The 17,867-nt window shown below is 48.4% G+C and overlaps 1 protein-coding gene across 1 annotated transcript in view; it reads left to right on the plus strand.

The window, feature by feature from the left end:
• Positions 1-1,478: 1,478 nt before the first annotated feature.
• The window catches only part of LOC129693465 (dedicator of cytokinesis protein 2-like), a 44,889-nt gene continuing 28,500 nt past the window's right edge, over positions 1,479-17,867 (plus strand). Inside the window, exons 1-3 of the mRNA XM_055630277.1 lie at positions 1,479-1,872; positions 10,847-10,928; positions 14,934-15,018. Of these exons, the coding sequence (XP_055486252.1) occupies positions 1,707-1,872; positions 10,847-10,928; positions 14,934-15,018 (333 nt within the window). The 5' untranslated portion in view covers positions 1,479-1,706. The remainder of the gene's footprint in view (positions 1,873-10,846; positions 10,929-14,933; positions 15,019-17,867) is intronic.

Raw genomic sequence — 17,867 nt, forward strand, 5'->3', positions numbered from 1 at the left:
TGGTCCTCTCACCAACTCGAGTTGTCCTCTGTGGACGGCTTGATTGTAATTGTGTAAAAGTCTTTTCGCTGACTGGTTAGCACACGATAAAAAGCTTTTCATTGTACCTCAGTACACGGGACAATAATAAACCAGGCACGTGCCGTCAGGGCCGGCAGTGCCAACCCTGACTAATATTATAACATGGTAATTATTAAATATAAATAGTAAAGGCACTGGAGAATTATTCCGACCTAAGAGATCGATCTCCTAGCAGGGCATAATTCCCCCGTGCCTTTCATCTGCGGTACATGTAACATGCAAATGTACGTGCAACTCACGTGCCGCCAACGCCGCTTCAAGCCTTCAATGACAACGGTCTATAAATGCAGCTGAAATTCTGCCTTTGCACCGTGTACTGTGGGCATGTGCTGCCCAGTGCAAGTTTCTTGGTGAGTTTTTCAAACATAGAGTGTCATTATCTTAAGAGTATCTTCAGAAACAAAGAGAGAACGGAGTTCGTGTACAAAGAATGCGGTACGTAAATTTCTTTGAGCTCTATGTTTTTAAATACTTTATTGAGAGATAAGGTTTTTGAAGACAAATTATAAAATTCGACCGACTGCGTACCGGAGAGGAGAACAATCTACGCTTGCGGGGTTTTTAAAAGATGACTGACCCCCTACCCTCAGTAATTACTCAGCATGGGAGCACCACAAGGCTAAGTCTCCCCTCTCCTCTACTCTCTCTACACCAATGACTGCACCTCCACAGACACCTCTGACAAGCTTCTCAAGTTTGCGGACGACACAACCCTGATTGGACTGATCCAGGATGGGGAGGAATTTGCCTACAGACAGGAAGTGTCACAGCTGGCGTCCTGGTGCCATGGCAACAACCTGGAGCTCAATGCTCTTAAGACAGTGGAATAGATTGTAGACTTTAGGAGAGCTCCCCCTCCTCTCACCCCACTCACCATCAACAACACCACAGTCACATCTGTGGAGTCTTTTAAGTTCCTGGGAACCATCATCTCCAAGGACCTTAAGTGGGGGGGCTACCATCGACTCCACAGTCAAAAAGGCCCAACAGAGGATGTACTTCCTACGGCAGCTGAGGAAGCACAATCTGCCACAGGCAATGATGGTCCAATTCTACACGGCCATCGTAGAGTCTGTCCTCACCTTCCCCATCGTGGTCTGGTTTGGCTCAGCCACCAAGCACGACACCTGGAGGCTGCAGCGAATCGTCCGATCAGCAGAGAAGATTATTGGCTGCAACCTTCCCTCCATTGATGAACTGTACACTGCAAGGGCCAAGAAGCGAGCGGGCAAGATCATCTCTGACCCCTCTCACCCTGGCCACAAACTCTTTGAATCACTTCCCTCTGGAAGGCGACTCCGGACTGTCAAAGCTGCCACAGCCAGGCATAAAAACAGTTTTTATCCACGAGTAGTTGCTCTACTCAACAGCCAAACATCTGTGGCCTCCCTTTGATCGGGTATTTTGTTGGTTCACATGCTTGATCAATGGTGTTTTATCATTAATGTTTTTTTATTATTAATGTTTAGTGTTTTCTGAGTCATTCGTAACTGGCACTGTATGTCATGTTGTTACTTGTGTGCGGAGCACCAAGGCAAATTCCTTGTATGTGAATACTTGGCCAATAAACTTACTTACTTGCTTACTCACGGCCTGTGCCTGTAATAAACTAATCTCATCTAACCATGGACCTTCTCTTGCCATTCCAGAACAAGATCTTCATTCACCGAGGGAAGGAGTACGAGAGACGGGAGGATGTTGAGCAATTCCTCCTGCACCAGTTCCCGAATGCGGACATAATGAAGACAACCTCGCAGCCTGGCGATGAGGTCAACAATGCCCCTGGACAATGTATCCTTTCGGCCCCTGTTGGGATGAGCTAACTGTTGATGAGGGAATGGGATTGGTAGGTCAGGGGTTGCGGGTGAAGCTGGGACACCAGTTCTCAAGCAAAGAGTTATTTGTTAGTAATACACAGGACAGCTCCCAAAACCGCAACCACGGGCGTTCCCGACCCGAAATATCTATCCCAGGGAAGCCCCGTGACCCGCTCCTCCCGATGAACCAAGTCACGTGACCCAACCCCTAGAGCGAGGGTTCGCACCACACGTGGCTAACCACCAGGGGCCGCCACAGGACCCCCCACCACCCCCCAGAACCAGAGGCACGAAACCGAAAGGGAAGATGAACAAAGTGGCTGTACATCGTACATACGTCCCCACGCACAGGGGACCCGCCCGGTACGGACAAACTCGGGGACACCCATGACAACGGCGAGGCTGGGACACCTGTACCGGCTCGCTACGGTCCAAATGGGCCTGGTTCGCACCACGTAAAAACAAGGCTACCATCTCCATTTGATTGTCCTACGCTGACTGCCAATTGCCTATTCTTCAATGGTTCATGTGTGCAAGGCACGTATATGCGCAGCGGTAGAGTCGCTGCCTCTCAGCGCCATTCACCGGGGTCCTGGATTCGATCCCGGCTGCGGGTGCATGTTGTACGGAGTTTGTACGTTCTTCCCGTGACCTGCGTGGGTTTTCTCCGGGATCTCCGGTTTCCTCCCACACTCCAAAGGCGGTGCTGGCTCGAAAGGGCCGAACGGCCTACTCCTGCACCTATTTTCTACGTCAAAGATTGTGGGCGAATTGGCTTGTTATACTTGTAAATTGTCCCTGGTGTGTGTAGGGTAGTGTTAGTGAGCGGGGATCGCTGGCCGGTACGGACTCGGTGGGCCGAATGGCCTTGTTTCCGCCGTGTATCTCAAAACTACACTAAAGTAAACTGGACAAGGGGGTAAAGAAGGCGTATGGTCGGGGTATTGAGAGTAAAGGGCGACTGAGAGCGTCAGTGGCTGACGCCCGTAAAACTGTCGTTGTACGACACACACGCTGATGGATGCTGTCCTGTGGGTGATGCCCAGTTAGGGTTAGGGTTAGGGTTAGGGTTAGGGTTAGGGTTAGTGTTAGGGTTAGGGTTAGGGTTAGGGTTAGGGTTGTTAGGGTTAGGGTTAGGGTTAGGGTTAGGGTTAGGGTTAGTGTTAGGGTTAGGGTTAGGGTTAGGGCTAGGGCTAGGGTTAGGGTTAGGGTTAGGGTTAGGGTTAGGGTTAGGGTTAGGGTTAGGGTTAGGGTTTAGGGTTAGGGTTAGGGTTAGGGTTAGGGTTAGGGTTAGGGTTAGGGTTAGGGTTAGGGTTGGGGTTAGGGTTAGGGTTAGGGTTAGGGTTAGGGTTAGGGTTAGGGTTAGGGTTAGGGTTAGGGTTAGGGTTAGGGTTAGGGTTTGGGTTAGGGTTAGGGTTAGGGTTAGGGTTAGGGTTAGGGTTAGGGTTAGGGTTAGGGTTAGGGTTAGGGTTAGGGTTAGGGTTAGGGTTAGGGTTAGGGTTAGGGTTAGGGTTAGGGTTAAGGTTAGGGTTAGGGTTTGGGTTAGGGTTAGGGTTTGGGTTAGGGTTTAGGGTTAGGGTTGGGTTAGGGTTAGGGTTAGGGTTAGGGCTAGGGTTAGGGTTAGGGTTTAGGGTTAGGGTTAGGGTTAGGGTTAGGGTTAGGGTTAGGGTTAGGGTTAGGGTTAGGGTTAGGGTTAGGGTTAGGGTTAGGGTTAGGGTTAGGGTTAGGGTTAGGGTTAGGGTTAGGGTTAGGGTTAGGGTTAGGGTTAGGGTTAGGGCTAGGGTTAGGGTTAGGGTTAGGGTTAGGGTTAGGGTTAGGGTTAGGGTTAGGGGGTTTAGGGTTAGGGTTAGGGTTAGGGTTTGGGTTAGGGTTAGGGTTAGGGTTAGGGTTAGGGTTAGGGTTAGGGTTAGGGTTAGGGTTAGGGTTAGGGTTTGGGTTAGGGTTAGGGTTAGGGTTAGGGCTAGGGTTAGGGGTTAGGGTTTAGGGTTAGGGCTAGGGTTAGGGTTAGGGGGGTTAGGGTTAGGGTTAGGGTTAGGGTTAGGGTTAGGGTTAGGGTTAGGGTTAGGGTTTGGGTTAGGGTTAGGGTTAGGGTTAGGGTTAGGGTTAGGGTTAGGGTTAGGGTTAGGGTTAGGGCTAGGGTTAGGGTTAGGGTTTGGGTTAGGGTTAGGGTTAGGGTTAGGGTTAGGGTTAGGGTTTGGGTTAGGGTTAGCAAGGAGAGATTTGATGGACTTGGGTTGTTCTCTCTGGAATGCCAGAGGTTGAGGGGAGACTTTATAGAAGATAGATCATTACGAGAGACAGTCGGGACCTTTTGGAGACATGGAGTCATACAGCGTGGAAACAGGCCCTTCAGCCCAACTTGTCCACGCCAGCCAACATGCCCATCTACACTAGTCCCACCTGCCCGTGTTTTCCCCGGATTTTCAATATTTTTAGGGGAGGCATGATGGTGTAGCAATAGAGTTGCTCCTTTAATGGCTTATGGCTGTTGCAGTTTTGGTCCCCTAATTTGAGGAAGGACATTCTTGCTATTGAGGGAGTGCAGCGTAGGTTTACAAGGTTAATTCCCGGGATGGCGGGACTGCCATATGCTGAGAGAATGGAGCGGCTGGGCTTGTACACTGTGGTTTAGAAGGATGAGAGGAGATCTCATTGAAACATATAAGATTGTTAAGGGCTTGGACACGTGCGAGGCAGGAAACATGTTCCCGATGTTGGGGGAGTCCAGAACCAGGGGCCACAGTTTAAGAATAAGGGGTAAGCCATTTAGAACGGAGACGAGGAAACACTTTTACTCACAGAGAGTGGCGAGTCTGTGGAATTCTCTGCCTCCGAGGGCGGTGGAGGCCGGTTCTCTGGATGCTTTCAAGAGGGGGTTAGATAGGGCTCTTAAAAATAGCGGAGTCAGGGGATATGGGGAGAAGGCAGGAACGGGGTACTGACTGGGGATGATCAGCCAAGATCACATTGAATGGCGGTGCTGGCTCGAAGGGCCGAATGGCCTACTCCTGCACCTATTGTCGGCATGGTCTCAGTGGGCCAAAACGCCTGTTTCCATCTTTAAAACGTAAAGTGAATGGCTCTCTGCTGGATGGCATGGATCCAATGCAAGGAGAACAAGGCTTTGTGCTCTGTTACTGAACGGTTATCTCAGCCTCCAAGGCACCCACCACATGTCATCCCAAATAACCAAATACACTAATCTCAAAGTGTTATTTTCTATGAGAGATGTAATTAGCATTTAAATGAATCAGAGTCCGTGCCTTTCACCCTCACTCCCTGGGGTCCCTGTCCAATGGATTGATTACTGCCCGTAATATTGTTCCCGTGGATTTGTTTTCAATCTACCCTCAAGTGTCTGCTGTTCTGATATGTTCTGGATCAGTTGAAGCTTTCTTTCGGCAAAAAACACACGCGCTAGCAGCACGGTGGCGCAGCGGTAGAGTCGCTGCCTGGTGGGCCTGTCCCACTTAGGTTTATTTCCAGCCGACTGCCGGCGACTGTCAGAGTGGAACACACACACACGCACACACACACACATCGCTTCCTCCACCAGCCCGTTATGCAGGTGGGGGACAGGGCAAGCGGGGGGAGCGCTGTCTGAGTGATATTCACACGGTGCAAAGCCAAGGTGAAACTGACACACACCGCGATGAACAGGAATTTAGGAGATTTAGGAACTCTCTAGAATTTAGGAGATTGAGGGGGGATCTTATAGAAACTTACAAAATTCTTAAGGGGTTGGACAGGCTAGATGCAGGAAGATTGTTCCCGATGTTGGGGAAGTCCAGGACAAGGGGTCACAGCTTAAGGATAAGGGGGAAATCCTTTAAAACCGAGATGAGAAGAACTTTTTTCACACAGAGAGTGGTGAATCTGTGGAACTCTCTGCCACAGAAGGTAGTTGAGGCCACAGTTCATTGGCTATATTTAAGAGGGAGTTAGATGTGGCCCTTGTGGTTAAGGGGATCAGGGGGTATGGAGAGAAGGCAGGTACGGGATACTGAGTTGGATGATCAGCCATGATCATATTGAATGGCGGTGCAGGCTCGAAGGGCCGAATGGCCTACTCCTGCACCTAATTTCTATGTTCTATGTTTCTATGGAAGGTTGGCGCTGTAATTAAGATGGTGAAAGCAGTGTACGGCCAGTACTTTAAATGAGGGGGGGAGAAGGAGTGGAGACATCTTTTAAGAAGCCAGAGATACACGGCTGTGAAGCTCGGCGGACATTTGACATTACCGGTCGGTTTTCCTTGGTTCTGAAAACTACTGCTTATGGGTTTTTTTCCCAATGAGCCAATGAAATTCACCGGTCAGCAGCGCTTACAACCTACGAGAACCTTCGACCTCCTGGCGACCCACTGGGACCTCCTGGCCACCCACTGGGACCTCCTGGTGACCCACCTACAGCACAAGAATTCTCGCTACTCTCCGTGGCGGCTTCATTCCAGTCACCGCTAATTGTTCAACATGTTGAAAAATTCACGGTGACCATAATGAGGCCGCGACTAGTTCCCAGAATGCGGGAACTCCTCACGACCATGAAGGCAACTCCCCGGCAACCACCCGCGAACATGTGGCGACTATGTGGCGACATAGACATAGAAACATAGACAATAGGTGCAGGAGTAGGCCATTCGGCCCTTCGAGCCTGCACCGCCATTCAATATGATCATGGCTGATCATCCCCAATCAGTACCCCCGTTCCTGCCTTCTCTCCATACCCCATGATCCCTTTAACCACAAGGGCCACATCTAACTCTCTCTTAAATATAGCCAATGAACTGTGGCCTCAACTACCTTCTGTGGCAGAGAATTCCAGAGATTCACCACTCTGTGTAAAAAATGTTTTCCTCATCTCGGTCCTAAAAGATTTTCCCCTTATCACGGCGACTATATTACTAAACTAACCTAAAAAAGTACATAAACTAAGTGTCTCGACCCGAAACGTCACCCATTCCGTCTCTCCAGAGATGCTGCCTGTCCCGCTGATTTACTCCAGCATTTTTGTGTCTTCCGTAAATAAACGAAACAACGTGTAGAGCGGATGCGTCACAGCGTTGGAGACCTGGGTTGGACCCTGATCTCAGGCGCTGTCTGTGTAGAGAATGCACGTTCTTCCTACCACTGCGTTGCTTTTCTCTGTATGTCACAGAGTCATACAGCATGGAAACTGGCCTTTTGGCCCCAACTTGCCCGTGATGACCAAGATGCCCTACACTAGTCCCACCTGCCCGTGTCTGCTCCATATCCCTCTTCTTCTTCTTCCGTGTGATGTGCACAGCCTGAAGTTGTTGGACAACTTGTTCTATTTGATCTTCCAGTTGTGCACGTCGAGTTGATTGCATTAGTCGAAACAGGGCGTACCACGTTAAGGTTGCAATCTTCCCACCCCCATGTCCCTCTAAACTTGCCCCATCCATTTTGCTGTCCAAATCTAGCTATATATAACCAAAAGTCTCATCTTGTATGTACGTATATGTTCCCGAAATACAGCCAATGTGGTAGACGATGGCGCAACAATTTCTGTGACCCCGTACCCCTTTGGTAAGCTTTTGGTATGCTAGCCTTTATAAATCAGAGCATTGAGTATAGAAGCTGGGATGTAATGTTAAAATTGTACAAGGCATTGGTGAGGCCATTTCTGGAGTATGGTGTACAATTTTGGTCGCCCAATTATAGGAAGGATGTCAATAAAATAGGGAGAGTACAGAGGAGATTTACTAGAATGTTGCCTGGGTTTCAACAACTAAGTTACAGAGATAGATTGAACAAGTTAGGTCTTTATTCTCTGGAGCTCAGAAGGTTAAGGGGGGGACGATAGAGGTCTTTAAAATGATGAGAGGGATAGACAGAGTTGATGTGGACAAGCTTTTCCCTTTGAGAATAGGGAAGATTCAAACAAGAGGGCATGACTTCAGAATTACGGGACAGAAGTTTAGGGGTAACATGAGGGGGAACTTCTTTACTCAGAGAGTGGTAGCGGTGTGGAATGAGCTTCCAATGGAAGTGGTGGAGGCAGGTTCGTTGGTATCATTTAAAAATAAATTGGATAGGCATATGGATGAGAAGGGAATGGAGTGTTATGGTATGAGTGCAGGCAGGTGGGACTAAGGGAAAAAAGTTGTTCGGCACGGACTTGTAGGGCCGAGATGGCCTGTTTCCGTGCTGTAATTGTTATATGGTTATATGGTACCCAGCATTCGCCTGCAAGTTTCATAATATTTTTTAAGTAACTCACTTTATTAATTTTAATGAACATTATGCTGTGAATGAGACATGTTTCAATGTGACAGGCGAACCTGCGCAGTGCGCTCCCACTAGCCGGGCCTGTCAGCCGTGCCTGCGCAGTTGGGGGAGGGTTGTTGGGCCCGGCGCCATTTTCTGATCGCCATTTTGTTCTAATACTCCCTGCATCACAAAGGAGACCCAACGGGCCACGAGTCATCTAGTGTCTTTTAAAACTTGTTTTAGGGCATGCCTCAACTACCTTCTCCAGCATATATACCCCTCACTATCTGTGTGAAAATGTTGCCTCTCAGCTTCTTATTCAATCTCTCATCTTAACCCATGTCCTCTGGTTCTTTACTTCCTTACTCTGGGTAAAAGACTGTGTATCTATCCTATCTATTGCCCCGCATAATATAGAAACATAGAAACATAGAAAATAGGTGCAGGAGGAGGCCATTCGGCCCTTCGAGCCAGCACCGCCATTCATTGTGATCATGGCTGATCATCCCCTATCAATAACCCGTGCCTGCCTTCTCCCCATATCCCTTGACTCCACTAGCCCCTAGAGCTCTATCTAACTCTCTCTTAAATCCATCCAGTGATTTGGCCTCCACTGCCCTCTGTGGCAGGGAATTCCACAAATTCACAACTCTCGGGGTGAAAAGATTTTTTCTCACCTCAGTCTTAAATGACCTCTCCTTTATTCTAAGACTGTGGCCCCTGGTTCTGGACTCGCCCAACATTGGGAAAAATGTTCCTGCATCTAGCTTGTCCAGGCCTTTTATAATCTTATATGTTTCTATAAGATATCCCCTCATCCTTCCAAACTCCAGTGAATACAAGCCTAGTCTTTTCAATCATTCCTCACATGACAGTCCCGCCATCCCAGGGATCAATCTCGTGAACCTACGCTGCACTGCCTCAATCACAATCTTATACACATCTATAAGTTTGCCCCTTATCCTGCGATCCGGTTTCCTCCCACATCCCAAATATGTGCAGGTTTGTAAGTTAATTGGCCTCTGTAAAATTGGCCCTTACGTCACCTGTCCACCTTCTGCAGAAATGCTGCCTTGACTTGCTGAGCCACTCCAGCACTTTGTGTCCTTTCATGTGTTAACCAGCAGCTACAGTTCCTTGTCCCTACGTTTTCCCCAGGGTTCGGTCACTCACTGCTCCCCATATCCTCATGTGTCAGAGGGAACTGCAGATGCTGGAAGATCGAAGGTACACAAAATTGCTGGAGAAACTCAGCGGGTGCAGCAGCATCTATGGAGCGAAGAAAATAGGCGACGTTTCGGGACGAAACGTCGCCTATTTTCTTCGCTCCATAGATGCTGCTGCACCCGCTGAGTTTTCTCCAGCAATTTTGTGTATCTTCATGTGTCAGTGCAGGCTCTGACAGTACGTCAACGAGGTGCTTGGACAATAATTTTATTGTACGGTGAGCCCACTGTTTGACGTTTCCATGATCACCTTGTTCCATTCCCCTACTCTTTTACCCAGAGTAGGGGAATCGAGGGCCAGAGGACGTAGGTTCAAGGTGAAGGGGAGAAGATTTAATAGGATTCTGAGGGGTAACTTTTTCACACACAGAGTGGTTGGGGTATGGAACAAGCTGCCAGAGGAGGTAGTTGAGGCTGGGACTATCCCAATGTTTAAGAAACAGTTAGGTACATGGATAGGACAGGTTTGGAGGGATATGGACCAAACGTGGGCAGGTGGGACTAGTGTAGCATGGACATGCTGGCTGGTTGGGCCGAAGGGCCTGTTTCCACACAGTTTCACTTTATGACTGCATGACGATCACCCATACACCAGCCTGCACACCGGCGGCAATTCAGCACCTATAGGTGGGCGGCACGACTCACGTCACAGCGGCCTCTGCAGTCCGTCTGTCTTTTTGTTATTTTTTGTCCCGTTTTATCTCATCGTTTAAGAAACAGTTGGGCAGGAACATGGATAGGACAGGTTTGACAATAGACAATAGGTGCAGGAGTAGGCCATTTGGCCCTTCGAGCCAGCACCTCCCACATCCCAAATATGCGCATGTTTGTAAGTTAATTGGCCTCTGTAAAATTGCCCCTAATCGTAAGATCAAAGGTGATAGGAGTAGAATTCGGCCATTCGGCCCATCAAGTCTAGTCCGCCATTCAGTCATGGCTGATCTATCTCTCCCTCCTAACCCCATTCTCCTGCCGTCTCCCCATAACCTCTGACACCCGTACTGATCAGGAATCTATGTATCTTTGCCTTAAATATATCCATTGACTTGGCCTCCACAGCCTTCTGTGGCAAAGAATTCCACAGATTAACCACCCTCTGACTAAAGAAATTCCTCCTCATCTCTGTCTAATTCTGAGGTACAGGTTTGTGGCTTCGGTAATAATTGTAAAGTGGCTCTCTATTAGTGTGGGGCAGTGTTATTGTGTGGGGATCGCTGGTAGGCAGGGACTCGCTGGGCCGAAGGGCCTGTTTCCCCGCTGTATCTCTAAACTAAACTAACAACACCCGTCCCACGATGGAAGTACCTGATCGGAACGGAGAAAATTGAGATTGTTGCTTGAAATGTATCTTGTACTCTGGGATATCAGTTTTCAAATGCATAACATGGATAACATTTTCATTTCCCTGGCATCACTGTCCCGCGGAGCCCTTGGCATAGTCGTGGCAATGCTGCCATCTTGTGTCCACTTCCTTAACTGTAACCCACAGCCATCCAATGCTTCACCGTGCAGCCCATCCTGGCCGAGCAGGCACAGTTTCACAACAAGAATGTTCCGGAACAGATCGTGGAGTAAGTTCTTGCGTCACTTGGTTCTTGGGATGGTACGCGGGTGGTGGCAGTATTGTGAATCAGTGCGACTCTCTGCCACTGTGACAAGGCAGGGGGAACAGTATATCTGGTTATTTATTGTGTATATATACATGGTCTATGGTCTCCAGACACACTGAACTTTTATCTCCTGTTTTGTCATATGAGGAAAGATTGAAAAGACTAGGCTTGTATTCACTGGAGTTTAGAAGGATGAGGGGTTATCTTATAGAAACATATAAAATTATAAGAGGACTGGACAAGCTAGATGCAGGAAAAATGTTCTTAGAATAAAGGGGAGGTCCATTTAAGACTGAGGTGAGAAAAAACTTTTTCACCCAGAGAGTTGTGAATTTATGGAATTCCCTGCCACAGAGGGCAGTGGAGGCCAAATCACTGGATGGATTTAAGAGAGAGTTAGATAGAGCTCTAGGGGCTAGTGGAGTCAAGGGATACGGGGAGAAGGCAGGCATGGGTTATTGATAGGGGACGATCAGCCATGATCATATTGAATGGCGGTGCTGGCTCGAAGGGCCGAATGGCCTCCTCCTGCACATATTTTCTATGTTTCTATGTTTCTACTATGTTTACATATTGTGTTGTGCTGCAGCAAGTAAGAATTTCATTGTCCTATCTGCCACACATGACAATAAAACACTCTCTCCCTCTCGATATAGCTCTTTAGCCCTAGGAGCCATAGCCAGCCCCGGAAGCGTGGATGTACAGTAGCTCTTAGGGCTAACGGGATCATGGCGAGAAGGCAGGAACAGGGTTTAAGAATTAGAGGTGGGCCATTTAGAACAGAGATGAGGAAAAACGTTTTCACCCAGAGAGTTGTGAATCTGTGGCCAATTATCTGGATGCTTTCAAGAGAGAGTTAGACAGAGCTCTTAAAGATAGCGGGAGTCAGGGGATATGGGGAGAAGGCAGGAAGGGGGTACTGATTTTAGATGGCGGGGCTAGCTAGAAGGGCCAAATGGCCGAGTCCTGGGATCCATCGCTGTCTATACCTCTCATTTCCCTTTCCCCTGACTCTCATTCTGAAGACGGTTCTCGACCCGAAACGTCACCTGTTCGTTTTCCCCACAGACGCTGCCTGACCCGCTGAGTTACTCCAGCTGTTTGTGTCTATATCCGGTGCAAACCAGCACTTGCAGTTGCTTCTTACACATTTTGCAAACATCCCAATCTTTAAAGGGCACAAAGTGTTGGAGTGAAGGGCCTGTCCCACTTGCGCCTCATTTACGTGTCATTTACGTGTAAAATAGATGTCGCTCGCAAATCACGGGTCATCACGAGTCAGCACAGCAGTTTGGTGTGTGTGACGTCATTAGAATACCCTGCGGTGCGCGGCAGGACAAGGACGCAAGGACGTTGTCGCATGGTGACGTAAACCATGCTTCATAGAAACATAGAAACATAGAAATTAGGTGCAGGAGTAGGCCATTCGGCCCTTCGAGCCTGCACCGCCATTCAATATGATCATGGCTGATCATCCAACTCAGTATCCCGTACCTGCCTTCTCTCCATACCCCCTGATCCCCTTAGCCACAACGGCCACATCTAACTCCCTCTTAAATATAGCCAATGAACTGGCCTCAACTACCCTCTGTGGCAGAGAGTTCCAGAGATTCACCACTCTCTGTGTGAAAAAAGTTCTTCTCATCTCGGTTTTAAAGGATTTCCCCTTTATCCTTAAGCTGTGACCCCTTGTCCTGGACTTCCCCAACATCGGGAGCAATCTTCCTGCATCGAGCCTGTCCAACCCCTTAAGAATTTTGTAAGTTTCTATAAGATCCCCTCTCAATCTCCTAAATTCTAGAGAGTATAAACCAAGTCTATCCAGTCTTTCTTCATAAGACAGTCCTGACATCCCAGGAAACAGTCTGGTGAACCTTCTCTGCACTCCCTCTATGGCAATAATGTCCTTCCTCAGATTTGGATCATCACGCGATACACATCAGGCGTCGGGACGCCAATGCGTCAGCGTGCGTACGTGATACGTCTCGCAGGTGGCGCGTGCGAGGATTTCGTTCGTGTACTAAATCCTGGAGCGAGGCACGTGATACCGTGGGCCACCGCATACGATTCCACTCCTCGCCATGCGCAACGCATGCGCACCACACGCGTCACCTAATTTACATATAAAGCGTAAATGATGCGCAAATGACGGCCAACTGGGACAGGCTCTTTACTCAGCAGGTCAGGCAGTGTCGCTGGAGAACATGGATGGGTGACATTTCAGGTCCCAACCCAAATACGTCACCTGTCCACCTTCTGCAGAAATGCTGCCTTGACTTGCTGAGCCACACCAGCACTTTGTGTCCTTTCATGTGTTAACCAGCAGCTACAGTTCCTTGTCCCTACGTTTTCCCCAGGGTTCGGTCACTCACTGCTCCCCATATCCTCATGTGTCAGAGGGAACTGCAGATGCTGGAAGATCGAAGGTACACAAAATTGCTGGAGAAACTCAGCGGGTGCAGCAGCATCTATGGAGCGAAGAAAATAGGCGACGTTTCGTCCCGAAACGTCGCCTATTTTCTTCGCTCCATAGATGCTGCTGCACCCGCTGAGTTTCTCCAGCAATTTTGTGTATCCTCATGTGTCAGTGCAGGCTCTGACAGTACGTCAACGAGGTGCTTGGACAATAATTTTATTGTACGGTGAGCACACTGTTTGACGTTACCATGATCACCTTGTTCCATTCCCCTACTCTTTTACCCAGAGTACGGGAATTGAGGACCAGAGGACGTAGGTTCAAGGTGAAGGGGAAAAGATTTAATAGGAATCTGAGGGGTAACTTTTTCACACAGAGAGTGGTTGGGGTATGGAACAAGCTGCCAGAGGAGGTAGTTGAGTTAATCTCATCGTTTAAGAAACAGTTGGGCAGGAACATGGGTAGGACAGGTTTGACAATAGACAATAGGTGCAGGAGTAGGCCATTTGGCCCTTCGAGCCAGCACCGCCATTCATAGAAACATAGAAACATAGAAATTAGATGCAGGAGTAGGCCATTCGGCCCTTCGAGCCTGCACCGCCATTCAATATGATCATGGCTGATCATCCAACTCAGTATCCCGTACCTGCCTTCTCTCCATACCCCCTGATCCCCTTAGCCACAAGGGCCACATCTAACTCCCTCTTAAATATAGCCAAGGAACTGGCCTCAACTACCCTCTGTGGCAGAGAGTTCCAGAGATTCACCACTCTCTGTGTGAAAAAAGTTCTTCTCATCTCGGTTTTAAAGGATTTCCCCTTTATCCTCAAGCTGTGACCCCTTGTCCTGGACTTCCCTAACATCGGGAACAATCTTCCTGCATCTAGCCTGTCCAACCCTTAAGAATTTTGTAAGTTTCTATAAGAAGTTTCTAATTCAATGTGATCATGGCTGATCATCCCCAATCAGTATCCCGTTCCTGCCTTCTCCCCATATCCCCTGACTCCACTATCTTTAAGAGCCCTACCTAGCTCTCTCTTGAAAGCATCGAGAGAACCTGCCTCCACCACCCTCTGAGGCAGAGAATTCCGTAGACTCACAACTCTCTGTGAGGAAAAGTTTTTCCTCGTCTCCGTTCTAAATAAGGGGTAAGCCATTTAGAACGGAAATGAGGAAAACATTTTTCACGCTGAGAGTTGTGAGTCTGTGGAATTCTCTGCCTCAGAGGGCGGTGGAGGCAGGTTTTCTGAATGCTTTTAAGAGAGAGCTAGATAGGGCTCTTGTGGATGGTGGGGTTATGGGATATGGAGAGAAGGCAGGAACGGGGTACTGATTGTGGATGATCAGCCATGATCACATTGAATGGCGGAGCTGGCTCGAAGGCCTACTCCTGTGTCTATTGTCTATTGTCTATTGTCTCTGGAGAGAAGGAATGGGTGCCGTTTTCATGCGGAGACCGTTCTTCAGGCTGGTTGGGGATAAGAGCAGGAGCATTCGTTGGTCGTTGTTGAGCAGGAGCATTCACTCGCTTTGAACTCTTCCCCCATCAGCTTCTACAAGGCTAATAACGTGCTGAAGTTCAGCTACTCCAGGCCAATCAGAAGAGGACCAAAGGACCCCGAGAATGAGTTCGCCGTAAGTACCCCTTCGTTAATGCCTGAGCTAATCTGTCGCCATTGGTTTTAATTGTGATGCATAGGTTTGTAGGACGTGGGCACTCGGGGCTCTCATGGACATTCTTCAACATGTTGAAAAATCTTCACGAGCTTACCGCGTTTCCCGAGTACCTGCCGTTAGCGTTACGGGCCGCTAAGAGACGTCCCCGAGCTCCGACGTACCCGCTACGTACATTCTACGTGCTTACCACGAGTTTGATTTTTTTTTAAACTCGGGAGAGCTCTTGAATGAACTCGTACAGTGGGACAGGGCCTTTACTGGGAGTGGTGAGTGTGGAATTCTCTGCCTCAGAGGGCGGTGGAGGTGGGTTCTCTGGATGCGTTCAAGAGAGAGCTAGATAGGGCTCTTAAAGATAGCGGAGTCAGGGGATATGGGGAGAAGGCAGGAACGGGATACTGATTGGGGATGATCAGCCATGATCACATTGAATGGCGGTGCAGGCACGAAGGGCCAAATGGCCTACTCCTGCACCTATTGTCTATGTTTCTCTGTTTCTATAAACCTGTGTCCTCTGGTCCTCGATTCCCCCACACTGGGCAAAAGACCCTGTGCATCTGCCAGATTTATTCCTCCCATGTGTTTGAAGTGTAGCGTTCACTGCTGCTGTGTTTGATCCCTCTCCACAGTGCTGGCTTGACTTCATTAACAGGGTTGGGCCCATGCTGCTCTGATGCAGACCGGACCCTTTGATCTCAAGGCGTGCGTCAGTCCTCGGCTGCCAGCAGTCACGCGGGAGATCCTCTGGCTAATTAAACAACACCGCACGTCGCTGCCGAACGTGCATTTCGACCCACTCCGCTCCCCCCCATCAGCGGCAACAGCAACATCCCTGCACCAGTAATAACCTTGAGAGTTGTTAACTCATTCACTGCCAACCACGACCGGTGCTGTCAGTTCAGTTTCGCTTAGAGATACAGCGTGAAAACAGGCCCTTCGGCCCCACCGGGTACGCGCCGACCATCGATCCCCTCACAATAACACTATCCTGCACACACTGGGGACAATTTTTACACTTACACCAAGCCAATTAACCTACAAACCTGCACGTCTTTGGAGCGTGGGAGGAAACCGAAGATCTCGGAGAAAACCCACGCGGGTCACGGGGAGAATGTACAAACTCCGTACAGACAGCGCCCGTAGTCGGGATCGAACCCGGGTCTCCGGCGCTGCATTCGCTGCAACTTCCCCACACCAGCCAACATGTCCCATCTACTCTCATGCCACCTGCCTGCGTTTGGCCCATATTAGCAATGTTACAAAATTTTGAGATTTAAAAAATCAAGTCTGCAATTTATCCCATCAGATAAAGCATAACAATAAGTTTAATTTGACACTAAATTCACTTTCATATCTCAAGTATTAAAAAAGTTAAGGCCATTTTCATACTCGGAAATTAGCATCTTGTTCCCTATTGATTTTCAATGGACATTACAAAAAAGCTGTGATCTTGGATAGTCAAAAGCCCATTTCTTAAGGAAAGATTAACATTTTTAAATAGCCTAAGTGTCCAAAGATTATTCACAAATAATTCACAATATAACATGATTTTTATATCTAATTTACATTAATTTATAGGCCAAATGGAAGGAATTTAGTGTTCAATTGCTGTAAATAAATGCCCATTTAAATCGGCTTTCTAGTGGGTTCATGTGGAACGTGCTGGTTTAGAACGTTGACATCGCGCTGGATTAGTGCCCTCAAATGCCGAGAAAAATACTGCGGGATATAAAAACCCCAAAATGAACTACTCGCTATAGATAACTTGATATATAGGGTTATATATATGCCCCATTTAATGTAAAAATAAGGTACATACCTTTAATTGTTTGCTTTATAAAACCCTGGGGCTGCGAGAGGTTGCGGAATGAGACAGTAATTTTAAAACTATTAGAACTATATTATCGAGGCCTATAAAACTAATTATACCTTTTGCGACCGGGTCTTGCAGCGATTTTTCGTTAATGATTTACTAGGCTGAACATCTGCGATTAGAACAGCCTAGTAAAAATCGCATTTTAAACCCGCCCCCTCCAAACAGCGCCAAAATCGCGGACATGGCTGAGGGCAGATTCCCAATGACGATTCAGGTAGGTTTTGTAACATACCTACCCATATCACTCCAAACCTGTCCTATCCATGTACCTGCCCAACTGCTTCTTAAACGTTGCGATAGTCCCAGCTTCAACTACCTCCTCTGGCAGCTCGTTCCTTACACCCACCACCCTTTGTGTGAAAAAGTTACCCCTATAGCGGGGATTCCAGTGAATTCAAGCCCAGTCGCTCCATTCCTTCACCATAATTAACCTGGTGAACCTACGCTGCACTCAAAAGCAAAAATGTCCTTCCTCAAATTGTCCCCAGTGTGTGTCGGGTAGTGTTAGTACGCGGGGATCGCTGGTCAGCACGGGCGCGAGTGGGCCCAAGGGCCTGCTTCCGCTCTGTATCCGGGATGGCGGGACTGTCATATGTTAATAGCATGGAGCGGCTGGGCTTGTATACTGCGGAATTTAGAAGGATGAGAGGGTATCTTATTGAAACATATTATTAAGGGTTTGGACACGCTAGAGGCAGGAAACATGTTCCAGATGTTGGGGGAGTCCAGAACCAGGGGCCACACAGTTTAAGAATAAGGGGAAAGCCGTTTAGAACGGAGACAAGGAAACACTTTTTCTCACAGAGAGTGGTGAGTCTGTGGAATTCTCTGCCTCAGAGGGCGGGGGAGGCAGGTTCTCTGGATGCTTTCAAGAGAGAGCTAGATAGGGCTCTTAAAAATAGCAGAGTCAGGGAATATGGGGAGAAGGCAGGAA

The sequence above is a fragment of the Leucoraja erinacea genome, unplaced genomic scaffold (genome assembly GCF_028641065.1).
Source record: "Leucoraja erinacea ecotype New England unplaced genomic scaffold, Leri_hhj_1 Leri_305S, whole genome shotgun sequence".
NCBI lineage: Eukaryota > Metazoa > Chordata > Chondrichthyes > Rajiformes > Rajidae > Leucoraja > Leucoraja erinaceus.